Genomic DNA, 27,341 nt, shown 5'->3' with positions numbered 1-27,341 from the left:
ATTGTTCCTACTCAGCGTAACAATAATAATGAGCTCAGAGCTCATCGTGAGCGATGGACCTCTCACCACTCACCAGGCCGCGCTAGCTGAGTTCTATATTCGCAAGTCGTATTTCTAGTTGTAGTTTGTATTTTATCGATTTTAATTGCAGTTAACGTTGAACTGTTGTTTCTGATTGGATAATAGCTCTGCTCTAATGAAGATTAGATGTGTTGATACCGGTGGAATGTACTAGAGCGCTTGTACAGAGACTCTCTGGTTCGGAAGCCTGTTTGCTGCGCATTATGTTTTAGTCTGTGTTGAGGGCAGATATGTGGCTGAGGTTTGAGGGAGTAGCATTGCTGTTGTACCTCTGAACTGGATCAATGCCACCCAGGAACTTCAAAAGGACGTAAAAAATAATGAATTAAAGGGTTTTACAAATTAATTCAACCGCACCTAAACAAATAAGCATGAGTAATAAAGTGAATTCTGCTGGCATCATTTACATGCTGTCCTTCGAAGTATTGGAAACATACCGACTACTCAGTGCATCGCCTGTGGCACCTTTAACTAGTTAACTTTGTGTTAAAGGCATATGGTTTTAAACATTTTTTGATGGTCAACAGCTATCAAATACAATCTCAAGTTGGATGTACTCCACTGAACATCTAGGCACAAATTTGTCAGTCTGAAGTCTTTGCTTGTCCAGGCACATACTTTCCCATGGGTTCAGTTTCTTACTGTTGCGTTCTAGCTGCCTTTGAAGTCGGTTCTGTTGATAATAGTTGGCTCCTCACAGTCAGTGTTTTTACTGTGTGAATAGGGTGGATCCTGTTGAGATCTTTGGTGTAAGTCTGTATCGTACTGTACTGTGCACAAGTTTTAGCCACCCTAGACTTTATTATATATAGGCCTATTTTTTGTGTATGTTAGTATAAAAGAACACATTTGAGATTTCCAAATATTCATTTTCCAAAAGATTTAATTTTACAGGGACATTTATGTATTTAATTTTAAAAAGTAACATATTACTGTAAGCAGTTGACTACTTTTCACATAAAAACTTGATCAAGGCTGTCTGAGATCAGAAGCAAGGAGCCAACCAAAGTCTGCAGAAGAACTGTGGCAAGTTCTCCAACATGCTTGGAACAACCTCCCTACTAATTGTCTTATAGACCTGCAGGACAGCGTTGGCTATCTCAGAGAAGTTTTAGCACCGAAGGGTGGTCACGAAAAATATTGATTGGATTCAGTTTTTAACTATTCTGCCAAATTACTAAAATGTAATGTAAAATGTATACTAGAGAGTATGTATGTATACTAAAGAATCCTATCTGTACAGATTGTTATACAGGTGCCTAAGACTTTTGCACAGTACGGTACATCCGGCGGGGTCACTGAAGTGTAGGCAGGGAGAGAGTAAGAGCAGTGCTGAAATCTGAATCCAGAGGAGAGAGAGAGAGAAACCTGTTACATCACCTCAGTGTTTGACTTGCCGAGACCTCTAAATTATCACCACAAATACAGCTTTCGCGTTCATACCTTTGCTACGTTTCCCAGAAAAGACTTGGAGTGTTTGTGCGATTTCATGGAATCGGGGGCCAACTGCACCCCAACAGCTCTGACACTCACGCCTCACTGTTCCGCCGTGGGCCATGTTTAAAGCCACGGTGGTCCAGATGATGTCAGAGGATGACGTTGGGGGAACATTTAGCACGCTGTGCAGAAGTGCTGAACAGTTTTTCTTCACAATGCTTTAGTTCTCTTCATTTCTTCTCCTGATCCCATGTTTGTTGGGAACTCTGTGGGCCATATGGGCCGGTCCTTCTTCCTGTATTCACAGTGTGCTTTATTCACAAGGGACATTTGGATGTAAACCTACCAGTGGTTTTAGAGCCAATTTCCTGCTTATTTTAGAATCAGTCATGCAGAAAAATATACTATGATGGCATTTTTTTGTTGCTTTTTATAGTGATCTATGCAGGTCTAGGTGGATGAATAAGAATTTTCTCATGAATTTTAAATCCTAGTCTATCACTTCCACACCTCTTCTATTATTGTCTCTGTCTCTGGAGACAGTCTTGAAATGAATAACATGCTGAGATGTTTTTAAAGGAATGTGGCCTCAACACTGCTGATTTTAGTTTCCCTGATTGCTCAGAACTTTATTTCAGTTTTTTTAAGTAGATGTCTGTGTGTTGTTTTGGTCATTGCATTGCAGGTTGGGATACACATTGCTTAACTGAACCCTGGTGTTGCTAGCTGCATGCCTCAAAACTAGCTGCATGCCTCAAAACTCAACTGTACAGTTGATTAGACTAAGCAGGAGACAATCCTCCCCTGGAGCAATGCAGGGTTAAGGGCCTTGCTCGAGGGCCCAATGGCTGTGCAGATCTTATTGTAGCTACACTGGGATTCAAACTACCAACCTTGCGGGTCCCAGTCACCTTAACCACTATGCTACAGGCCGCCCTTTCCTTCACATCCTCGCTGTCCAGGGCTGCTTGGGCCTCATAAACCACCTCTCTCTCAGTAATGCGGTGTGTTTAAGGTTGCTGGGTGCTTTAATGTGATCTGGGTTTCAGCAGGGCAGGGCTTTACTGGCACAAATCAAAAGGGCGTGAAAGGAGAGCAGTCCTGCCCCTGGCTCCAGGGAATCTCTGGCGCAGGGAAAATTAGCATTAAATTCCCATCAAGCCACACCAGGTGAGACAGGTGAGCACAGGAATGCGAGACGCGGTGACTAAGAATACAGAAGCACACACACCATTCAGGAATTTGCATTTAAGGAAACCAGTCGGCCATGATTATTGCTTTAGTTTACTCAAATTGCCGAGGACGGTCGGGTAATTATCATTTCAACAGTAACAATGTCAAGTCAAATTTATTCTCAGCAGGGTTTTGTGTTTGTAGAATTCTAGTATAAATCCAGGACTTGTGGAACTGCTCATGCCAAGACTTCAGGCAATACACAAATGTCTGACAATCATGCCTATTTAGACCTCAGAACCTCGTATCTGATAAGAGCCCTTCAATGAAACTGGATGCATAAATACATTACTATCTTGCCCTATCAGGATGATTAACTTAACCGTATATTTCTATAATTCTATAAGCCATTTACTGAGGCTATTGTAGTCATTTCTCAGAGCAATGATGGCGGTCGCCTGTCTAAGACTCGGACTTGCAACAGTTTGTAAATGGCACCTTCACATTTTGGCTAAATGGTCTGTTTTGAGCCAAACTGGAAGGGTCTACCTTCTCTCAAATCCAGCCAGTCTTGCATCAGAATTCACTACAATTCAAACTGAACTACAACAGCCGGTATCATTAACCAGAGATATGACACCCTGGCTGGATGACACCACAGGCATTGAGAGGACTTCTGGAAGGCGCTTGTCTCAGAATTGCAAGCCCGGATGCAGTGCCATGTAAAACCGTTCAGCAGTGAATGCAGGCCAGAGGGTGGGCTTGTAAGGGTGCTTTGGGAATGCTCTTTTAGCTCATTTGGGAGAAGGGGGCAAATTAAATATTATTATGCTTGAAGAAACAGAATGGTGTTAAATTTGCTGTGTCACCCGTATCCTAGTACCTCGCTCTTTCTTTGTCTAGGAACTTACACGGCAAATTATAGTTTTGTAAGAGGACTTGTTCTGCTGAAGGGGGCTCTTTGCTTTGTTTATTGAATCTGGTGCTTCATTCATTGCATTGTGAAAGGCCTCCACAAGGCAGCGGTCTTCAGAAGAGCAGGGTGTGTCCTGGTTTTTCAGGCTTTGGTGGAGACGCAGTGTGGGACTTGGTCTTCGAAGGTGTCAGTGCAGCTGTTCGATTATGGTTTTGTTTTCCTGTCTCTCCCTCATTATGATTGAGATCGTCCCGTCTGTTTTCGATCAGGAGCAGCACGGTGCCTTGGCGATGGCCGAGGTTTTCTGTTGGACGGGGTTCTTCACAGGGTCCGTTTGCTCACGAGAGTGAGGGGAAGGCTGGTGACCCCCGCAGCCCCTGAGGGTTGTGCTAACGGGTTGACCTTGGCTCCTGGGGCGCAGCCAGACCAGCGGTCTCCTCGCACCTGGGACTGGACCCCCTCCCGTCCCTGAACATAGTCCTGGAACGGTCTCAGTTGTCCAATCATTTCAGAATAATCGCATTTTGGCAAATCTGAGCTATTGTTGTGAGGCTATGCCAGGAATATGACATTGAATATTGAAGGGATGGTGCCGTGTTTACTTTTGATCAGTCTTGCTCCCTGGCACAAAAGATTTCCTGTGTCCTATCACTGGACATGACCCATCGGATATTTTCTTTGTATTACATCTGCCATCAGGATGGCCATCATGTTGAGTATATGTGAGTTTAGCACTTTTTTGGTTTATCCTATCATGGCCTTTTCTATTGGACGTGTTTGATAATGAAAATCTCTGCTCTCATTGCAACGTCAATTATATGGTGGAAAATGGAATAGGCCTTCTTTTATTAAACTGCAGGACTGCAGGATTGCATTTTAGATGGATCATATTGCCAAGGTGATTTGATCACTCCCCTGTCTCAGGCTCCTGGAGCCTGATTCACTGTTTCGTCACTGTAGCCCAGATGAGCCGGAGGGAGCAAACAGCCCCATATTCCCTTTTGTTATGTGGGAAAAACCTCTCTTATAGCCCTGTATCTCTACTGAATGCTGAGGTCATTGGTGCCGGGAGGCGACCTTGCTTAGTTTCACCCTGCAATACGAGATATGAAACGAAAATCTTGGTAGTCGTTCGCATTTATTTTACTCATTGTTGGTTTACCAAAGTCATTTAATTATTAAATCTGCACCAACAATATTTAGCTATGAAATGGGTGTTTTATGATCATGGGTTAGTTTTATTGCTCTCACAAAAACAATACTGGGCTGTGTATTCCAGTCTGTTGTGCTTTGTCCTAATCTCTGGTTGGGACATTTTTAGTAAGTGTGCTTTTTTTCTTTGCTATATCGCATTGCACCTTTAGTGGTTGCATAATTTCATACAGTTGGCTGAAAGAGAAAATCAGTCAACGTGCTTAAATTTGACTTCAGTACAATTAGCATTTTGCATTTGAGCGGCAGCCTTCGATGATACAAAGCGATAGGAGACTAGCGGCTATATTAGTCATATTAACAAGGAGTATTGGCTTATAATTTACTACACACATCATCATTCATACAAATTTATCTCTCTCCCCCTCTCTCCCTTTATCTCTCTCTCTTTACAGAAAGAAATCCAGGCCATGAGTCAGTGCCATCACCCTAACATAGTGTCGTACTACACCTCCTTTGTGGTGAAGGATGAGCTGTGGCTGGTGATGAAGCTGCTCAGTGGTGGTAAGTGACATCCCCTCTCTCCATCGCGGTTCCCGCCGTCCCTCGGGGCCCTGCCTGTTTTTTCGGAGCCTGGCGCCACCCCTGTGCTTCCCTGTCTGCGCCCCGCCCGTACCTTGCTCCCTGCTGGGACAGGGCTCTGGGCTCTGGGCTCTGGGCTCTGTGCTCCAGAACCTCCCTGAAGAGGCCTTAACAAATTCACTCATCACGCTGAGCTACTGATAATGAGAAATTTATCGCACCCTTATTGGTAACCGTTCATCTGCACCGTTGAAGCAAAGCAGAGCAGAATGTTCTCTTAATTCAGTGGCCTCTCTGGGGCCCCATGTACCTTTCTGTGACATCACCCCCCCCCCTCCCTCTGCACCAACTTAAATATCCGTGTCCCTGCCTACACTTCTGTTGACCAGTCTGACTAGTTAACTCTACATTGGGATGGGATAAAGTGAGAATCCCTGTATTCCCTTTACCTGTGACTGTGGACAGTGCCGCACACCTTTGTTACCTGTAGCATTGCAGAGGAGCTATGCTGAAATGATGCTCAGACAAAAAGGTGCACATGGAGAGCTTACTAAGACTACATTTGCAATAACACCCAAAAGCAGCAAACATGCAAATGGAGGACCTGAATTCCTGCAGTACAGTATATCAACACTTCTGCTTTTCATATATTTAACTTTGTGTGTCGTTTATGCAACCATTTTCTACATTGACGGAAAGTTCAACTAAGTTCATCTGGGTATCTCTCAATTCATTCTCTGTTTTCTTTGAGACCTAATGATTGTGAGTAGTCTTAAATTTACTGCGACCAAGGGCTCTGTTTCAGCCGTGTGGCATTGATGATGCCTCTTAGATGTACTGAAGTTGCCATGACCATACTACCCAAGCCTACTGTAGACCGTTCTTGCAGCCTGCTGTGGACGGTCAGATTTGGGGCCCATTGCTCTTCCCAGACCATGTAGGCAGGCAGGTCCATAATCCTGCCCTCTGTACTGGAGCCTTCTCTCCCCCCAGGGTTACCCCATCCTATCAGATCTGGGACGTTGTGCACAGAGTCCGATATCTAAACCATGGAGGACTACCTCACCAATACACTGGTGCCTATGGCTAGGGTTTACCAAAATTTCACTGGGCTTCCACCAGGATGTGTAAAATCATAAGTAAAAACATAATGGTCATTGTTAGAATCTTACACATCATGCCTGTACTCGGCAGGTAGTTTTTCTGTCTGTTACACCATCACATCACCAGTCACACCAGAGTAGAAATCCAGTCATGATCCAAATCTCTAGCATTGCTTTACATGATAGCAGACCTGAAGTACAGCCGTCGTAAGCACAGCATAAGCACATTGTGAGTGTGTTATAAGGTGTAATAAGCAAACCTCGGTCCTGGTGTCACACAAGCATCGCTCACCCCTGCCAGGGCAGTTCAGGGTCCTGATCTGATCTGGGCCTGTGATGAAATGCCAACGGGAAGGAGACACAAGGTGAGGATTAGATCTTTATCGTAGCCCACGCTAAACTCTGGCGGGTCCCCGGAGGAGCATGCCAGCACGCCGGCCTGCTAATGGCATTTCAAGGCTGCGTTTCAGAACAGTGAACCGGGCCTACTGCACCGTTGGGGTGGAATGGAGACCTGTGGTCAGCCAGTCTTCTTCGAAGACTCCCCACCTGAAAGAATTAAGTATATTTGTCGAATAAATATTCTGATAAAGAAGTTCATGGTAAGGCATGCAGGATTATAGTTCCACCACCACCAATGTGTGGCATCCACGTGGGTGATGCAACAGCAGCCATTTTGCGCCAGAATGCTCACCACACATCAGCTGAGGTGGAGAGGGAGGGAACACATTTTTTAGCTTATTAAATCTGGGGAAGATTAAGTGGCAAGTCAAGAGAGGCAGGTTGTTTTTTTGGGGAAAGGTATTAATTAATATTTATTCTGAATAAGTGGTTTCACTAACAGAAACAGATCAATTTTTAGGAATCCATCTGGCAATTTGTACATTGACTTTTTTTTTACTGAAGAAAGAAAATTTTCCCTGTTCCATGAAGTGCTATACTTAAAAATGTATGACTCATTGTGGCTCAGATGTATTGGGATTGATTGATTGAGAAAGGACATAATTTAATACATTACATTACATTAAAGGCATGTAGCAGATGCTCTTATACAGAGTGACGTACAATGAAGTGCAAATCAAACCCAGGGGCAAGTACGTTCAGGACCCTAGAGGAAAGTGCAGTTCCGTAATACAAACCATCTAACAGTTTGGTTTTTATTTTAACACTCCTTTGAAAGCAAGCTGATCTTAATCTTTCCCCTAGAGGTCATACAGAAATGCAGTAATTCCTTATGTTGGATATGTTTTGTAATCAGACAATGTGAGTTATGTGTTTTGAATTTTGTAATACTTTTTATATCTGAGAGATTTCTCACAGCGTTACGATGCGATAGACCTTTTTGGGAGACAGAGCTGTAATATAGTGATCATGATTCATGAGCCGTGTGTGAGGAAGTGATTGTAACACTATCATCAGGTAGCTTAATACAGCTCCCACCCAAACAACACCCCCTCCAGCCAAACTGAAATGACACACCACCACTGTAGTCACTGCGGTCTGCAGGAGCACCTCATGAGGATAACTTACTCCCAGGCTGTCCTGTCATTTTTATTTCTCTTGGCCAGCTACTGTGTTTGATATTGTCTTTCAACTCTTTAACGTTAATGGGAAATAATAGTACAGAAAGTGAACTGTAAAATGAAATTGAAATCCCAGGAAGAGAAGGCTGGTTTTACATTACAGCGGCTAAACAACAACGCAAAACCCAAAATATGTTTTTATACATTGCCACCAAAATCACAGACATATCCCCAATTTACCATACAGTCAGCGTAAAGGATATTGTTTGTGTTAAAATTGAAAGTCGGGTTGAGATGGCCATAAAGTAATCCAGTAATTCCTGATGATGATGGATATGTTCTGTAATCAGACATGTTATGTATGCATGATTCAAATTGTGCCATGATTTCAACTTTCACCTCGTGACTTTAGTAAAGCGAACACATGTTGAAGCATTTTTAAAGCTGCATAAATCCCTGTTGGTTTAGAATTATTATTATTTGTATTTATTTTACTTTTCTTGGCTCTGAGGTTCTTAGTCTTCAGAACTATTGCCAGGTTAGATTTGCCTCATGTTCAGATTTGTGTACAGTGGACTGCAGTTTTGTGTTGGCAATATTTTTTTAATGATGACATACTGTAGGCTATGCTGTTTTATGTGGTCAAAAGAGAATGTGTGACTAGAAAATGGTTTGCAGTGTTTTTTAATTTTTTTATACATTTCATATCAGATATTTGTCACAGCGTTACGATGCGATAGCCCTTTTTGGAGGAGACAGAGCTGTATTATAGTGATCATGATTCATGGGCCGTGTGTGAGGAAGTGATTGTAACACTATCATCAGGTAGCTTAATACAGCTCCCACCCAAACAACACCCCCTCCAGCCAAACTGAAATGCCACACCACCACTGCAGTCACTGCGGTCTGCAGGAGCACCTCATGAGGATAACTTACTCTCAGGCTCTGTCCTGTCATTTTTATTTCTCTTGGCCAGCTACTGTGTTTGATATTGTCTTTCATCTCTTTAACGTTAATGGGAAATAATAGTACAGAAAGTGAACCGTAAAATGAAATTGAAATCCCAGGAAGAGAAGGCTGGTTTTACATTACAGCGGCTAAACAACAACGTGAAACCCAAAATATTTTTTTATACATTGCCACCAAAATCACTGACATATCCCCAATTTACCATACAGTGAGCGTAAAGGATATTGGTTGTGTTAAAACTAAAAGTCGGGTTGAGATGGCCATAAAGTACTACTGTAATTCCTGATGATGATGGATATGTTCTGTAATCAGACATGTTATGTATGCATGATTCAAATTGTGCCATGATTTCAACTTTCACCTCGTGACTTTAGTAAAGCGAACACAGCATGTTGAAGCATTTTTAAAGCTGCATAAATCCCTGTTGGTTTAGAATTATTATTATTTGTATTTATTTTACTTTTCTTGGTTCTGAGGTTCTTAGTCTTCAGAACTATTGCCAGGTTAGATTTGCCTCATGTTCAGATTTGTGTACAGTGGACTGCAGTTTTGTGTTGGCAATATTTTTTCAATGATAACATACTGTAGGCTATGCTGTTTTATGCGGTCAAAAGAAAATGTGGACCTAGAAAATGGTTTGCGGTGTTTTTAATTTTTTTTATACATGTCATATCGGATATTTCTCACAGCGTTACGATGCAATAGCCCTTTTTGGGGGAGACAGAGCTGTATTATAGTGATCATGATTCATGGGCCGTGTGTGAGGAAGTGATTGTAACACTATCATCAGGTAGCTTAATACAGCTCCCCCGCCCCCCACCAAAACAGCCCCCCCCCCCCCCCCCGCCCTAGCCAAACTGAAATGTCACACCCCCACTGCAGTCTGCAGCAGTGATAGTGCTGCAAGATCTCACCCACACTTCATTCTGCAAGGAGCACCCTCTCCAACCAATGTTTTAAACTCTGCCGGTGTCAGCTGCCCCTGGTGCAGTCACACCCCCCCCAGATTTGAGTCGTACCCACAGCTCTGCGGCCACTTCAGCCCCGTGGCTGTGGGGTGTTGAGCTGCTGTATAAAATGGCTGAAGGTGCGCGTCTCGGTGCTTGTGCTGATAAGGAGCTGTGTTCCTGCCCTGGCTGGCACTCTGCCCTGTCTGTGCCCACGGCTGTGCCAGCCTGAAGCCTGAGACCTTGGAAAATTCCACAGTGTGAAAATGGTTTTTGTTCTTTAGGCAGTGGATTAATAATTTAAGAAGGCCCAGCAGCCTTGATGAATATGTTATTTTTCCCATTAGTTTGGCTGTTAGAGGTTGCAGTTGCTTCACTAAACAAAATGTACTGTGGTAATATGCTAGCCCATTTTTTGCTAGATTCTCATATCATTCTCAGCTTGTGGTGATTGGACTTTTATCTTATTTCTGGAATTGTAATTAAGGAAATGTTAGTCATATTTTGACATGACTGTCTAAAATGCTTTATACTACCAAGGATCCAGCACTTGATGAGGATAAATTATTCCCAGGCATGCTTCTGTAATTCTTATTTCTCTTGGCCAGCTACTGTGTATCATCTTTCATCTCTTTCACATTATTGGGAAGTAATAGTAGTGAAAAAGTGAAATTGTAAAATGAGATTGAAATTTGCGGAAAAGAAGCCTGCTTTTACATTACAGCTGTTAACAGCATGGAACCCAAAAATATATTTTTTAACATTGTCAGTTGCCACCAAAATCACAGACCCCAATTCACCAAACGGCAGAAAGGATGTTGTGGTGTTAAAGCTGAAAGTTGGGCTGAGATGATGTTTGTGTCGTGGCTCTGATGTGTTGGTCTTCCTCCGGTCTCTGGCAGGCTCGGTGCTGGACGTTATCAAGCACATCATCTCCCGGGGCGAGCACAAGACGGGGGTCCTGGACGAGCCCAGCATCGCCACCATCCTGAAGGAGGTGCTGGAGGGCCTGGAGTACCTGCACAAGAACGGCCAGATCCACAGGTGAGCCGCTCTTCTGCAGCCTAGCACCAGCACTACTCTACACTGTCTCTCTCAAATGCCTTTTTCAAAGTTGTTCTTGGGTGCAATTCTTGATTGTTTAGTTCTTCGAGGGAACTTTCAGTAATAATTCTAAGCAAGAACAGTCAGGTGAACAAGTGATTTTTCCAGGGGAGACAGCATTTTTATTGTTAGCAGTAACAGTGAGTAAGAGCCCCATAGAGTGAGGCAAGTCTTCTGTGCTGAGGCACTGCAGAAAGCCTGACGGCCATCAGCGCTCTGTGGCCTGTGGCCAGTGCTGAAGACTATTACATTATTCATCACCTGTGGGAAGCCCCTGCTCTCACACCGCTGCTGTGTAGCTTTAGTGATGTTATGGCACTCTACCAAGAGAAAGGACATAACTCTTAAAATGTAGTTGAGTGTTTTATCATGCAAGTTCTTTATTATATAGTCTTTAATTTAATTATTGGGGCCTTGATAAGTGATAAGGTCTGTAGTCGACTGAAACTTTGAACCGTGACTTATTTTAATAAATTAAATTAAATTATTTGGGTGTTTACGATGACGTTTTGGCTATTGGCATGCTTGAGACCACAGAGTAAATGATGAGTGTTTGGGGAGATGGTTGGCTATGAATTTGAATGATCTTTCATTGATAGGGCCTTAAATATTCTCCGATAGCTATCCTTAAGGCTGTTCCGTGGTCCTTAGGAGAACCTGGTTATACTCCTGAGGCGCTGTGTTATGAAACCAGGCAGGTGAGACACGTTTTTTTCAGAAAAGGCTGCATTCCGCGGATGACTGAACTCAAAAGAGCGGACCAGATGTGATTTTCGAAGCCATTCATTTCCAGTTGTCTTCTCCGTCTACTTAAAAATGGCACAGGAAGTTCTTTTTCAAAAGGTCATTTTTGTGAACTAATTAATTTTTGTAGTCTCATGAATAGTATCATCCACCTGAATTTAAAAGTGATATTTGGAGAGGAGCACAGTGGGGAGAAAATAAATAAATAAATAAAAAAGTTAAATATTATTAGATACCTCAGGCTCTTTGCTGCGTTTTATTTATTTTTCATTTTGAAATTGATTGAACACAGGTGCATTTTTCACTTGTCTATATTATAGAGAGGGCCTTCCGGACAGATTTTCATTGTTCTCTTTAGCCTAAATCTGTCAAGGATAGAGACATGAGGACATGAGTAAATCTCTGCCCCCTGACAGCCACTGTCTTCACCGCGCCATGGGGGGGCCTAAACCCCCCTCACAGAGTCGGGATGTCGTTAGGAAACCCTGTGTGAGGTGTACACTGGACATAAATCTTCTCTCTGAGAGGTTGTGATGCGGGGGGGTAAGATGTGTCTGCATTTCGATAATTAAACGTGGCTGATTACAGCCCAGGCAGGAGACCCGTCCGTCACGACCTCGTCTGAGACCGGCGCCTGATTGGCTCGCCGCGCGTCCTCCCGGCGACCTCCGGCAGCGGGTTATGATGGCGCCTGGGTGCGCCGGCATGCCAAACCAGAGCCTCGGGAGGCGATTTATGCCTATGATGGGCCACACCGACGCCATGAAAATGCCAGGAGGGTCTGCCGTTTAACGAGGAAGAGACAGGTAGCCGAGGAGGGAAGGGGGCAAGGCGGAGAGATCGCAGAGCTCCAGGGCGGAGAACCGTACGGTTTAAGAAAGATGATGGCAGTAAAGATGAGCAGTGTTTAATTGGGAGTGTTTTGGGCCTTGGGAATCTTCGTGGGGAAGTGACGCTGTCGGACACTGGCCGAGCCTCTCCGGGTTCGGGAAGAGCTCATCACCTGTGACTTCGTCCCTCGATGAGTCTGCAGACGTCAGACAAGGGCCAGCGGATATTCTCTGTGACACCGGGCTTGGTTGCCTGGTGACGTCTCTCTTGGATCATTACTCAGAGATGAGTCAGAACCGGAGACAATAGAATCCTTCCTCCTGCAGAGAAGGCAAGGTCACAGCACACCTTACTGTGGTTCAGACACCCTGGGTTTCCCTTCACGCTCAGTCAAATGACCACCGCCTTACGGTAACTGGCCTCTGAAGAGCCGCTGCATCTGCATGGTGTGTCATCATGCGTAACACGGCACCCAGTCTCGTCAATATGCCAATGCATGACCAGCATACTGATATGTCAGTAGTACTGGCCTGGGAGTGTCCAACAGTATACAGAGAGGCTGATGAAGAGAGGGAGAGAGTAGAGGTATGCATCCATGGTGATGCAGTCTATGCCAGACAGGCAGGCTGACAGACAAAGGCATATGAGTCCTGCGGAGGCATAGCAATGTAGATTTGTAGGTTTCTATTTTTAGGAATCTGTACATTTCTATTTTTAGAAAATCTGTACATTAAAAGAAACCTTTGCTTGAAATTGGATTGTGAATGGTTGATGCATTTATGTTATTTGGAATGAAAGCCCTTTGGACATATGGGTTCAGGCCATACAGTAGATAAGGGGGCATATTTCCCCAAGCTGTTATCTGCAGAGCACGGAACTATCAACTCTGGCCAAATCCAGCCCTGGTTTTCTGTTCTCCCGGGTAATTAGTGCTACTGATTGTCCAGCTTGTCTTCACACCTGACTCTCAGGTAAAGGGAGGGTGGAAAATCAGCAGTTGTCAGCCCTCCCGGACTGTGATTTAGTGATCCCTGCTGTACAGGGTCTAATGGAGCCTGCCTGTCTCCTGTGGTGGTCACATGGTTACCAGCCAGACCCTCTCTGCAGAAACAATCTCTCCCTCCCAGCTGAGACTCTCTCTCCCACGATGATGTCAGCGCTGCAGAATCCCGCCCGGACACCGGCTCTCCTGCGACAGGAGGCTAACGGGCTGAGCTCACCGCCTTAATAACGCCCCAAGAGCCGATGCAGCTACTGTGTGTGTTGTGCATAACCTGGGTGAAATATCAGAACTTAAACCAAGCCTTAAAACAAATCTTCAGAGTGAGATGGGAATAAGAGCCTTGCTTTTCTGTCCTCCCCAGTGTGCTATGGCAAGAGGAGCGATATCAGCCCTGTTCTTTAAAATTCTGCGACAGTATCGTGCCTCTATAAGAGCAGGGGATCATGGGAGCAGGGGATCATTTCATCAGAGGCTCCCTGTGGAAAGCGGAGTGAAGTGAAAGGGGGAGACAGAAACTCAGACACTGCTGATCTGCGCTGTTCTCAGGCCTGTCCCTCGCTCTGCTGCCTGAGGCGGTGCAGGAGATGAAGCGCTAAATAAGCTGATGCAGTGGGGTTATGGCGCCATTGGCGGTGTTCTTGTCTCCATCTGTAATTTTTCACCGGCTGAACCCGCTCTCTGTGCTCTTCAGGTCAATGCAGGGCACCACCTTATGATGGCGGAAGAACACGTGTGAGCTTTTTATTAGGGCAATAAAAAGTGGAGAAATCGGTTGCACTGTGTCAAGAAGCTGGTTGCTCTGTCTGTGCTGTTGAAGGTTCATTTGAGATTTCTAGGAAGTCCCCGTGAAGCTGAACTTGGAAAGTGAGTGCGTTGCCATCCCGTTGTCTCTTGAGGAACCGGGCATCTCGTTTCTGTGTGGAAACAGTGGAAGGCTGGAGAAACGATACCGTCTCGAACGCGGGAGGCTCCAACCTCATCTGGGGTTAATGCGTGCTCCTGCCACCTGATTGGCTGATTTGCTGAAGTGATTGCTTTAACTGAACATGTGATTAAAGATGTGATGGCATAAGACCGAGAACTCCTGGTATGTGCATGTGACCAGCTGAAGCTGTGAGAGAGGCCCAGACAGGCCCTGAAAGAGGAGTCGCATGTTTAAATGCGCCTGGCAGAGTTAAAGGCGCTATGCTGCTGTAGCCCAACAGCATGTGGACGATGGGTGGGAGAGCTCTGAGCTGTGCTGGCACCAGTGAGTCTGGCATCGATGGACCTAAAGCCTGATTTATACTCGTCCCACGACCCTTGCTACAAGTGTGATATGACGAAAATGAAAGTGTCGCACAACGTTTTGCATTTATACTTCTGGGAAGCTCTGTGATAATGGTTTTCTTGTCTCTATGGTAGCAAGATGCCAAACAGCTGATGTTTACATTTTTAGAAACACGGCGGAGCCTGGCGTAGCCTAGCCATTCTGCAGGTGTGAGACACTGAGGAAAAACTGTCGTACTAGACTTTTTTTCAGTTGAAAATGCGTCATTTTTGTCATACAGCACTTGTCGCTAGGGTCGTACGATGAATACAAACCAGGCTTTAGCCAAATACATACACTCAGTCTGTCTCTTTGTTCGGTAGACCTGTATACCAGCTTGTTGATGCAAATATTTGATCAGCCAATCATGTGGCAGCAACTAAATGCATAAAAGCATGCAGACATGATTAAGAGGTTCAGCTGTTTTTCAGACCAAGTGTCAGAATGGGGAAGAAATGACTTTCTAAGTGATTTTGACCGTTAAATGATTGTTGGTCCCAGACATGGTGGTTTGAGTCTCTCAAAAATCGCTGATCTTCTGGGAGTTTGCAGAGAATGGTGCAAAAAACAAAAAACATCCAGTGAGCAGCAGTTCTGCGGGCAGAAACGCGTTGTTAATCAGAGAGGTCAGATGAATAGGGCCAGACTGGTTGAAGCTGACAGGAAGGTGACAGTAACAGTAATGCAGACAACCTCACATTACAACAGTGGTATGCAGAAGAGCATCTCTGAACAAACAATGTGTCAAACCTCTAAATGGATAGACTACAGCAGAAGAAGACCTAACCTAAGTCTGAAAAAGAGGTCTAATAAATGCAGAATAAAGTGCTCATATATGTGTATATATATTTTTCAAGATTATGCATTGACTTCTCGTGATGTAATTTACAGTTTCATAGTGAGGAATCTTTAAATGTCATCCTGCCAACTGACTGAATGGTGGGGCATACTTGAAAATTCACAGGGACGAATTTATCATGAATTTATAAATGGAACAAAAAATGTGGAGAACCACACTTAATAGCATTGGCCTATGGGGCCATTGATTGACGCGTGAGTTTTTAAAGCGTCTGAGCGCAGTCTGTCTCTGATGACCCATCCCACCCCCTGTCTGATCACCGCTCCTGAGGCAGTCCTGTCTGCAGGCGACAGACTCGCAGAAATCTCTTTATCTGCGGTAGATAAAAGCCGTAGATTGAAAGCCAGCCAGCCTGTCTGCAGCAGAATGCGTTTTATAGTGCACGATGTCAGTTTGGTGGATGTGGGAGGTGGAGGAAGGCGGCTCTGCCAGAGAGGGACGGCTGTTTGCGGTGGGCTGGCGGCTCTGGCAGACCGCCGTCTGCTGACCGCAGGGACGGGGCCGGTCAAGGGGCCGGGCGTCGTGGGGCATCGCGGGGCAGCTCTGGGCAGCGCTGGGCATTACCACCTCAGGGCTTCCACACCCAGGTCCCGCAGGGCTGCAGTGTCTGTAGGCCTCAGTTCAGGGCTCCCTAACCCTTTTCCTGGAGTTCTGTTGTCCTGTCTGTTGTTCTCCATTTCTACCCTCATTGGCACACCTGACTCTTCTAGTTAGAAGCTCTATGGCATCTCTAGCTGTTGAGTGTGGTGTGCTTTGTCAGGGTTGGAGTGAACACGTACAGGACGGTAGATCTCCAGGAACAGTGTTGGGCGGCCCTGCTCTAGCTGTTGAGTGAGGTTTGCTATGTCAGGGTGGAGTGAAAACGTACAGGATGGTAGATCTCCAGGAACAGGGTTGGGCGGTCCTGCTCTAGATGTTGAGTGAGGTTTGCTATGTCAGGGTTGGAGTGAAAACGTACAGGACGGTAGATCTCCAGGAACAGTGTTGGGCGGCCCTGCTCTAGCTGTTGAGTGAGGTTTGCTATGTCAGGGTTGGAGTGAACACGTACAGAACGGTAGATCTCCAGGAACAGTGTTGGGCGGCCCTGCTCTAGCTGTTGAATGAGGTTTGCTATGTCAGGGTTGGAGTGAACACGTACAGAACGGTAGATCTCCAGGAACAGGGCTGGGCGGCTCTGCTTTAGATCCACACAGGCTCTTAACCTCATTCAGCTCTTCGGTACTTCTGTAGGCCCGTTTCTCTTCCGTCTCCAGCTTTGCATAACGGATTGGGAACTGGGCTCGTAACTCCCGAGGTTATGGGTTCGATTCGCGGGCGGGGCTCTGCCGTTGTACCCTTGAGCCAGACACCGAGCCTGAGCCCTAATTATCCCGCTGTGTAAATGGATTGTATGCAAAAAGAATGTTAAGCTGTTTAAGTCCCTCTGGATGAAAGCGTCCACTAAACGCCAGAAATGTAAATAATGTAAATGATCGCAGGCCTGAGAGCGAAGGTACGGCCCTGGACAGGCAGGACTCCACGCGTCTGCCCCTCGGATGTAAACAGCCCTGAAGCGGCCGTGCTCGTTTCATCTGATAATTTTATTATCTATAATGGGAGGAATGAAGCTCCTCCCAGAATGCTTTGGGGCCTGACTGCAAATGTACATTAAAGGCCCCGGCTAGATCCATCATAATGTTCCTTCTAGCATGTAATGGCTGGTGGTTAGGTAACGGGGATTACGTCAGGCTGATGTGTGCATGTGCGTGCGTGCACGAGCGTAGGCCTGTGAATGTATATGTGCGTGTTTGTGTGCTTGCGTGTACGTGTGTGTGTGTTCACGAGGGTGTTTTTTCAGCTCAGCTAGGCCGGTATGTTGAGTGAGATTCTGCTGAATTATTAATTTTCTTGGGAGATGCCTGCATTCGCTGATGTTTTACCCCCCAGCTGACCCTCAGTTAACCCTTTGGTTGGCGGTGTTGAAAGCGTCTGAATGAGGGGTGCTGGTCTCTTGTCATGGGCAGTGGAACTCGGAGCTTAAATCAGACAAATTAGTGTGTTTCAGTGTGTTGAGCCTGTCAGAAGGGAGGAGAACCAAACACCTTAAATGACAGGTGTAATCTGGGCCGCAAAAAACTTCTAGAATAGGAAAACAATTGCACCTTCTGTTCTACGGTGAATCTATGTTCATGTTTGATGACTGCGGTTAAGAAGGTTGTCATGGGTTGGTTTGTGTTTAACGCGATCGTCCATCCCAGTTTAATGAAATGTGGCTGTGTGTGCTATAGGTTATTCAATCTCATTCATCAGTGAATTGAGTGTTTTTTTCTGAAGCATGATCATTCAAAACGTGTTGTATAATGACATCACTCCATTAGTTAATAGATCACTATATATTGGGTAGTCGCTGAGATAAAGCAGTTGTAACAACTCAAATCCCAAGTTCTTAAGAAGTAAAGATGAAAGACTGGTGGCCTAATTGAGGCTTCTGTTTGACAGTTTTCTGTTTTCCTTTTCTTAAATTTGGTGCATTTAGGTTACCACAAACATGCATTGAAAAGTTTGCAAAAGGGTGTCTTGTTTTATTTCTGTGCTCCTTTACCACAGGAAGGTGTTTTTTTCAGTAACAACAGCCTTTATGTTAACATTGTAACTCCATCTCCCTGTCGGACTGTCAAACAAATCGATGAAGGAAAACATAACCTCTTTCTGAAAGCAGGCGGAGTGCATCGCAGAAAAATAAAGCCCTTTATTTGTCTGACGATTGAGCCGATCTGGCAGCGAGTCCATTAATACAAACGGAATATTATCTCTCTGTTCTTCAGACTTCAGTGTTGCTGCCTCTGAGAGCTGATCGCAGTAAGTGGGCAATTTGTTTTGACGTAGTGTAGCAGCGTGTTTGCAGATGCACGGAGCGTAGGAGTCCCAGCCTCTGACGGGTTTCCCCCGGCGCGTATATCGCATGCGAGTGGAGCGTTACTGACGCCGGCGCGTATGGCATGAGAGTGGAGCGTTACTGACCCCGAAGCGTTACTGACCCCGGAGCGTTACTGACCCCGGCGCGTTACTGACCCCGGCGCGTTACTGACCCCGGCGCGTTACTGACCCCGAAGCGTTACTGACCCCGGCGCGTATCGCATGTGAGTGGAGCGTTACTGACCCCGGCGCGTTACTGACCCCGGCGCGTTACTGACCCCGGCGCGTTACTGACCCCGGCGCGTTACTGACCCCGGAGCGTTACTGACCCCGGCGCGTATCGCATGCAAGTGGAGCGTTACTGACCCCGAAGCGTTACTGACCCCGGCGCGTTACTGACCCCGGCGCGTTACTGACCCCGGCGCGTTACTGACCCTGGCGCGTTACTGACCCCGGCGCGTTACTGACCCCGGCGCGTTACTGACCCCGGCGCGTTACTGACCCCGGAGCGTTACTGACCCCGGCGCGTATCGCATGCAAGTGGAGCGTTACTGACCCCGGCGCGTTACTGACCCCGGCGCGTTACTGACCCCGGCGCGTTACTGACCCCGGCGCGTTACTGACCCCGGCGCGTTACTGACCCCGGAGCGTTACTGACCCCGGCGCGTATCGCATGCAAGTGGAGCGTTACTGACCCCGAAGCGTTACTGACCCCGGAGCGTTACTGACCCCGGCGCGTATCGCATGCGAGTGGAGCGTTACTGACCCCGAAGCGTTACTGACCCCGGCGCGTATCGCATGCCAGTGGAGCGTTACTGACCCCGGCGCGTTACTGACCCCGGCGCGTTACTGACCCCGATGCGTTACTGACCCCGGAGCGTTACTGACCCCGGAGCGTTACTGACCCCGGAGCGTTACTGACCCCGGCGCGTATCGCATGTGAGTGGAGCGTTACTGACCCCGGCACGTTACTGACCCCGGCGCGTTACTGACCCCGGCGCGTTACTGACCCCGGCGCGTTACTGACCCCGGAGCGTTACTGACCCCGGCGCGTATCGCATGCAAGTGGAGCGTTACTGACCCCGAAGCGTTACTGACCCCGGCGCGTTACTGACCCCGGCGCGTTACTGACCCTGGCGCGTTACTGACCCCGGCGCGTTACTGACCCCGGAGCGTTACTGACCCCGGCACGTATCGCATGCAAGTGGAGCGTTACTGACCCCGAAGCGTTACTGACCCCGGCGCGTTACTGACCCCGGCGCGTTACTGACCCCGGCGCGTTACTGACCCTGGCGCGTTACTGACCCCGGCGCGTTACTGACCCCGGCGCGTTACTGACCCCGGCGCGTTACTGACCCCGGAGCGTTACTGACCCCGGCGCGTATCGCATGCAAGTGGAGCGTTACTGACCCCGAAGCGTTACTGACCCCGGAGCGTTACTGACCCCGGCGCGTATCGCATGCGAGTGGAGCGTTACTGACCCCGAAGCGTTACTGACCCCGGCGCGTATCGCATGCCAGTGAAGCGTTACTGACCCCGGCGCGTTACTGACCCCGGCACGTTACTGACCCCGATGCGTTACTGACCCCGGCGCGTATCACATGCCAGTGGAGCGTTGCTGACCCCGGCGCGTATCGCATGCGAGTGGAGCGTTACTGACCCCGGCGCGTATCGCATGCGAGTGGAGCGTTACTGACCCCGGCACGTATCGCATGCAAGTGGAGCGTTACTGACCCCGAAGCGTTACTGACCCCGGAGCATTACTGACCCCGGCGCGTTACTGACCCCGGAGCGTTACTGACCCCGGTGCGTTACTGACCCCGGAGCGTTACTGACCCCGGCGCGTTACTGACCCCGGAGCGTTACTGACCCCGAAGCGTTACTGACCCCGGAGCGTTACTGACCCCGGCGCGTATCGCATGCAAGTGGAGCGTTACTGACCCCGAAGCGTTACTGACCCCGGCGCGTATCACATGCCAGTGGAGCGTTACTGACCCCGGCGCGTTACTGACCCCGGCGCGTTACTGACCCCGGAGCGTTACTGACCCCGGAGCGTTACTGACCCCGGAGCGTATCGCATGCAAGTGGAGCGTTACTGACCGCAGCTGCTCTGAGCTCTGAGGCTGCACGGCCTCCCTGGTCCGGCACAGCTGCCAGAAGGTCGCCCGCTCCCCTCCAGACCACCTGTGCGGAAACTAAACCCGGCGCTTTCCAGGGAGACGACGACGACGACGACGACGGGGGCGCCTGAACGCACACACTGGACGGGGTTCCCCTGACACCAGAGGTCAAAGGTCGTTTCTGCTGAAAGTGTTCTGTAGCCACTGAAATGTCATCGCCGCATTTGGCAGGATTTTGTGAGCAGCCGTGCTGGATCTTGGTACTGTGGTGTGCGTTTCAAAGCGTGGCCCTCGCTACACGCACGCACCAAGAGAGGGAAGGTGGAACGCACAGCCTTTCGAGGCCAGGTATACTGCTCAGAACCATTATACTACTGTCATTACTGTACAACAAGGTACTGTCAGCCCACTTTGCTAACGTCCAAGGTTCCCTGCCAAGGGTCACCTTGCCATGTTCCCATGCTAATCTTTGGCAGTTCATGCCTTTTTCCTCCCTCTAAAGAGCCATTTTTGTGGGCTGCAGAGTGACCTGGTAAGGTTGGAGCAGTTTGACACTCCCTCCAAAACACTGCCCCCATATACAGAGAAACATATCTGCTTAAACAGAATTCAGCACCCAGTTTACTGACGCGCTCAAACACTAAAGTATGCACTTCCAGGTTGGCAGGCCTTCATTTGTATTCTTCAGTAGCGTATGAAGTTTACTTTATACTACCTTAATATTGAAGTTCACCAAAGTTGACTTTTTCGCAGTAATTATAAGTAATGCATTACATTCTGTGCATTATTAAACCCCCTACCTCTTTTTTACTTTGTTCTTTTCCATAATAAATAACAGCGAGAACATTGATCCAATTAAACGGAGTATGAAATATAGATTGACCGGTGAAAAATGGTGTCCTTAGCTCATCTTTCTTGAGAGTTAAAGGTTAATGGAGACATGAATGATTTCCTCTAAATGTTCTGTGGAGTGCTCTTTGTGCTGCTACCTTAGTCCTAGTGGTAATTACAGCACTCTTACACGGGATTAGCCGAGCTGTGATTGATAGCATTGGGCACAGGTCATTACAGATAAGTGCTCTTTTAGGTTTCTGTTGGACGTTGGAATGCGCACTCCCCTTCCTGTTCCCCTGGCCGGGGGGTGGTGGTGAGGGGGTTCGCCCACGTTGGAAGCCCAGCTCATCCCTGAAATTTAATCTAATGTACCGTGTCCTGCTGTGGACGCTAGAGGCCACATATAGGTCTGGCCTCAGAAGCACATGACATAAACTACAGAATCTGACATTTTAATCTCCTTCGCTCAAAGACCGTAGGGGGCAGTGGATTGACAGTCGCTCCAGGAGACGATGTCACTTCCTGTCCTGCCGCCGCGGAGCAAAGTGCGTTTGCGTGGCTAATGCACGCGGTAAATTACCGTGCTGAGGCCTCGTGTTCACATAGAGGGGCTCTGGTCGGGGGGCTGAAGAGACTTTCCTCGAGTGCCCCGTGTGGTCCCAGCAAGGCCACAGGCTGCACGCTCTCTCCTGCTGACACAGTCTGCCCGCTTCCTCTGCTAGTGCCCTGCTTCAAGGTCGAATAAAGCTTCTAAATAAAGACTTTTTACAGTTTGCAGCACGTTCAATATTTGATAAGGGGGCTCTATTATTGAAGAGGCTTGTTTTACGTAACCGGTCTGCTCCTAGAACACTGTGACCGGTCTTAGCACGAGTGGGGGGTGAAGCCGGGTGTTAAGTCATGCAGGCAGTATCTAATGTATGTAACTTCTCAAATATGTGCTGCTGTTTATTTGCCTAGCAACTGCTCTTAACTCTAGCCACCTTAAGTTAACCCCTTCAGTACCAGGTGCGAGAGGAGAAGGCACTTTTCAGCACTTTTAACCTTAGCTCAACTTTTTGTCCTCTAGTGGCAGAATACTGTTACTGTCATTCTTTTTTTAGGCTGGATGTGTGCTTGCTTAGACAGTGAGTGAGGGACTAATAAATCATTTCAGGTTGGGTTAGGTTCAGTTAAGTCCAATTCACACACGCAAATTATTGTATTGTGTGTAAAAATGGCAAGAGACTGATATGATTCTAAGGGTGAACTTTGAGTTTTATGATAATTGATAGTTCTCGCTTGAATGACACAAAATTATATTTTTGCGAATTATTTGCTTTGTTTGTACCCTCCTTTGAGTTCTGATAAATTGGTCTTTTTAATCTGGCGACTCTTATACATGTATGAGTTAAAACTGTCAAGAAAAGCTGCGTCCCTCGCACTACGCTCAAACTGAGAGACCGTGTGCCAGGCCATGGTGGCATGGAACCTGTGCTCAAAGCGGGGCTCTGCGGGACAGGAAGTCCAGCGTAACTGTCTGATGTCAGCTCACAGCGGGAGGCAGAAGGGCATGGGTCAGGAACAAAAGGGTGATGTCAGCAGACGCCGCGGGCGGGACTGGAGGCGAAACGCACGGTCGTGCTCATCAGGTCCACGGCAGCCCGGTGAATGGGGGTCAGCGGGGAGCCGGTGAGGCCGGGGCCCCCTCCGGGCGTTCCCCAGGCTCCTCTGTACCCCAACAAAAGCCTCACACTCACTCCACTCCTCTCAGGATTAACCAGCACTCTCTAAGGCCCCTTTAATTGTTCCGGGTCTCAAACACTCTTTGGGTGCAGTGAGTGGTGATTCATTTTTTTCCTGAGCAAACTCCTCCAGAAAATCATAAGCCGGTGTTTCACTTTTTTTTTCAAGCCAGGAAAAAGCGCCCGAGTAATTTGGCTCATAGCAGGAGGGCTTCGTTTCCACATTTAAACAAACCCCCAAATGAAGATGTGTGTTAGTACAGAGTGCCTCATTATGAGAGATGGGCTAATCCTTTCTTCTTTGCTCTACGGACAGAGAGTCTTTTTTGTCCATGGTTCTGAAACTGCTGGGGTTTTGACTGGCCATGTTCTCAAACATTATATTAATTAATAATTAATTAATTAATTAATAATTCATGTCAATCAGTTTCGGCTGTACATGCATACAGGGCGTTAGATGCATTCCTTTTTGCAAGAATGTTCTCTTTCTCCCTTTCAAAGGAATCGATGCGTTGTTGTTCTCGTATGAACTTATTTTTGGGGGTTGGTGTATTCAAGCACGTCACTGTTATTGCATGAATTTGAATTGTTTACTTGAAGTCTGATTGAAAAAAGGTGCAACATGCTAAAAAAAATAAAGTTGACTTGACTTAAAAAGAAGCGTGACGTTAATTTTATTTCACATTTTTTGTGCGGTCGGGAACGTCTTCAGCCGGTGAGCTCACCCCACGTCACCCGCTGTGTCCATTATCATAAAAGTTCAGGTCTGCTCCCTCTGTAAATACTCCTACAGCCCCCAGAGATGCTCCCATTTACCCGCCCTACTGAGTTCCAGGGAGCCCGCGGGTCCATGTTCAAGAGAACCTTCTGGAGAGATGAACTCAGGACAGGACTGGGGTGTGAAACCGGGTCAGGGGCTCTGCCAACGGGCATTAAGGCCTGACGGGAGAGGCCAGCCGCGAAAAGCATCTTGTCCCGGGATGAGCCCCATACAGGCACATTGATTTACGGTCTGTCAAGGACAGACAGGCAGTGAAAAGCAAGGCCAGGGGGTGTTGGGTTGCTGCTCCTTTAGCATAATTCTCATTCCTGTAAAGCTTTATGTAATTTCAGCCATTTCTTTTATTTTGTTTTGGCATACTGTGTGCTCTTTCAATGTTTTTGACCGCTTCTTCCTGTTCAACGCAGTTAAACAAGATCAAAGACGCTACACCAAGCCACACGCATTTACTGTCAGCCTGAAGGAAGACCCCACAGGGGGGACTGTGCCTTTTTGTCCTTACGGTAATTGGCTGAAAGCTTTCTTTGTCCCATACGAGACTACGAGGCACCAGAAAGAGACACGCCACATGTTGCAGAACATCCAGAGAGTAAATTACAGTGCTGCGTGCGCATTCCCAACGGCACCTGCATGCAGTTAAGACGCGTGTGGGCCGGGTTCTTCCAGCCGTAACACCGCCTGCGTCCCTCTCACGGGCTCTTTACGCTGTCCGTCACATCGCCCGCTCTTCCCTGATTGGTGGGAACTGGCTGTGCTCAAAGCGTTCCGTTTGTCGTGCTCAGAATGAACCCCTTGGTTTTCACAGTGCTCGAGAGGAGACGTGCTCCACTTTGATGCAGCCACATGGGGTTTAAACCCAGAAGTGATGTCTCTGTGGGTGGCCACCGTATTGCAGTGATGTTTTTGTGGGTGGCCAGTGTATTGCCCGCTCGACCTTCGACATCCAAACGTCCATTTCACGGTCTCTGTGGTGTAGTGGTTTTTGAAATGGACTGCGTACGAGGTCCCTGTTCCCGTTGGGAGAAACCTCAGTGTTTTTCAGCAGTGTTTCAACCTGAATTTAGTCCATTTGATTGACTTGGGCATTTGTGTTTTCTAGATGTTTCAGGTTTAGCTCGACAATGGATCAGCTTTTAGCAAGGTACCCAACCAGAGTAGAGTCAAATATTGCTTGAATGGAAGTTTCACATTTGATTTCAAGGTGTATTATGAGCCCACGCTATCATTGTACCCTTAATCTGAGTCACGCTTGTAAATACCCATCACAAATGCATGATTTCTAAAGCACTGTATTAACTATGTCAGTTATCTTGTAATGGTTGCATCTTACAGAGGCAAGCTTATGCCTAGTCGCAGAATAAGCTTGCCTTTGTGGAGAGGTTATTTCTGGGTAACTGGAGATGGGGAGATGGAGGATGTGGGGGAAATCCCGCACCCAGAAGCAAGAACATTTCTTACTTTTCCTCTCTGTGTGTGTGTGTGGTATAGTCAGTTTTGTTTTGCTATTTTAAGCTGTGCTTGCATTTACTTTAAATAGAATATGCATATGATTTTCCCATGTCTCACCAAAATGAATGAATATATAAAGGAACTTATGTTTGAAACTCCAGAATGGTGCCTGGTCTGGCCTGTACCAAACCCTGGAATTCCTTTACCCCTTTACCACGCTATTTAAATATTTAATATTTAATTGAAATACGTGGACTTTCTCGAAAATATAATCATGAATGAGACCTATTTTGCAATTGTATCGTTTAAAAAAAAAATATATATATATATATATATATATATATATGGCTCTATCCAAAAATGACAATAATATGTAAATTTGTCAATCTGCTTTGAAGTTGTGCAGTATTTTGTGTTTTATTCCAGTGTATTTGCAGTGTGTTTAACCTGTGCTGTGTGTCTTTACCCGGACAGGGACGTGAAGGCCGGAAACATTCTTCTGGGAGAAGACGGCTCGGTACAAATCGCAGGTAATCCATTCTTTTATGATTACATAACCAAGCTGCTATCCCCAGCCCCTCCCCTGGGGAGCTGAGGAGAGGGAGTGCCGGAGAAACTCTGCTTGTGTCTCTCGTCTTCAACACAAGTGACGAAAATATCCACGTCCCAACACTGCCTGCTGCTCAGAGCTGCTCGCAGGTCCAGTGTTTCTACTGATCAGCGTCACTATGCGTTTAGCGGGGTGTTTGTGTCCATATAGAACTGTGGTTAGCTGGGAACATGTTGATGCAGTGTGTATACCCTCACCGAGCACTTTATTAGGAACTTTCTTACAGCTTCTTATTCATGCAATTATCTAATCAGCCAATCGTGTGGCAGCAGTGCAATGCATACAGTCATGTAGACACGGGTCAGTTACTGTGAACAATAGAAGCCCTAATAGGAGGGTTAGTTGAGGTCTCCTGTGCAGTACGTGCCAAAACTGAAGACATCATATCCCCCGCAGCTGTTTTAGGGCTTTTTCTGAATGCCCCATTATTCATTTCAGTCCTAAATAGTACTTAGCATTTTCTGTAAAAGTTGGACATGGCAACTTTTTTTTTTATTTTTAAGAAATGGGGTTTAACCCTTGTGTAGTGCCAGTGTGTTTGCAGTTCTGAGTGTGGGGGAGGGGGTGGAAGGCCTGGAGTGTTCAGGTCCCGGTAGACAAGCGGGGCTTTGTGATGTGCGGTTGGAGGCTGAGTGGGGGCTGGGTGGGGGCTGGGTGGGGGCTGGGTGAAGGCTGGGTGAAGGCTGGGTGAAGGCTGGGTGGGGGCTGGTGAAGGCTGGTGAAGGCTGGGTGGGGGCTGGTGAAGGCTGGTGAAGGCTGGGTGGGGGCTGGTGAAGGCTGGTGAAGGCTGGGTGAAGGCTGGGTGGGGGCTGGTGAAGGCTGGTGAAGGCTGGTGGGGGGCTGGTTGGGGGCTGGGTGGAGGCTGGGTGGAGGCTGGATAGAGGCTGGTTGCGGGCTGGGTGGGGGCTGGGTGGAGGCTGGTTGAGGGCTGGGTGGAGGCTGGGTGGAGGCTGGGTGGAGGCTGGGTGGAGGCTGGGTGGGGGCTCGAATGCTCCCATGTGTGCGCTCGAATGCACAAGCAGAGCGGCACTCCCCCACATGCTGGCCCGCGCTGTACCGTACCGCTGAGCAACAGGGCTCCTTTCTCCAGAAGAGTTCCTGGAAACACGGGGGCTGCTTTCCTGGAAAGGACTCGGGGCCCCGCCTCGGTCCAGGTGCCTGTCAGCGGGGGTACGTTCCTGTGCCAAACTTACTG

The 27,341-nt window shown here is 47.3% G+C and overlaps 1 protein-coding gene across 2 annotated transcripts in view; it reads left to right on the top strand.

Annotated features, from left to right (window-relative positions):
• LOC133137926 (serine/threonine-protein kinase OSR1-like) overlaps positions 1-27,341 on the top strand; it is a 70,972-nt gene that overhangs the window by 24,757 nt on the left and 18,874 nt on the right. For both annotated transcript variants that reach the window (XM_061256345.1, XM_061256344.1), the window contains exons 3-5: positions 5,215-5,323; positions 10,786-10,927; positions 26,011-26,066. In XM_061256345.1, coding sequence (XP_061112329.1) covers positions 5,215-5,323; positions 10,786-10,927; positions 26,011-26,066 — 307 coding nt within the window. The remainder of the gene's footprint in view (positions 1-5,214; positions 5,324-10,785; positions 10,928-26,010; positions 26,067-27,341) is intronic.

Source organism: Conger conger, chromosome 9, assembly GCF_963514075.1.
Source record: "Conger conger chromosome 9, fConCon1.1, whole genome shotgun sequence".
Classification (NCBI taxonomy): domain Eukaryota; kingdom Metazoa; phylum Chordata; class Actinopteri; order Anguilliformes; family Congridae; genus Conger; species Conger conger.
Note: the sequence above shows the minus strand (reverse complement) of the source record. Positions and strands in the feature narration are given on the sequence as shown.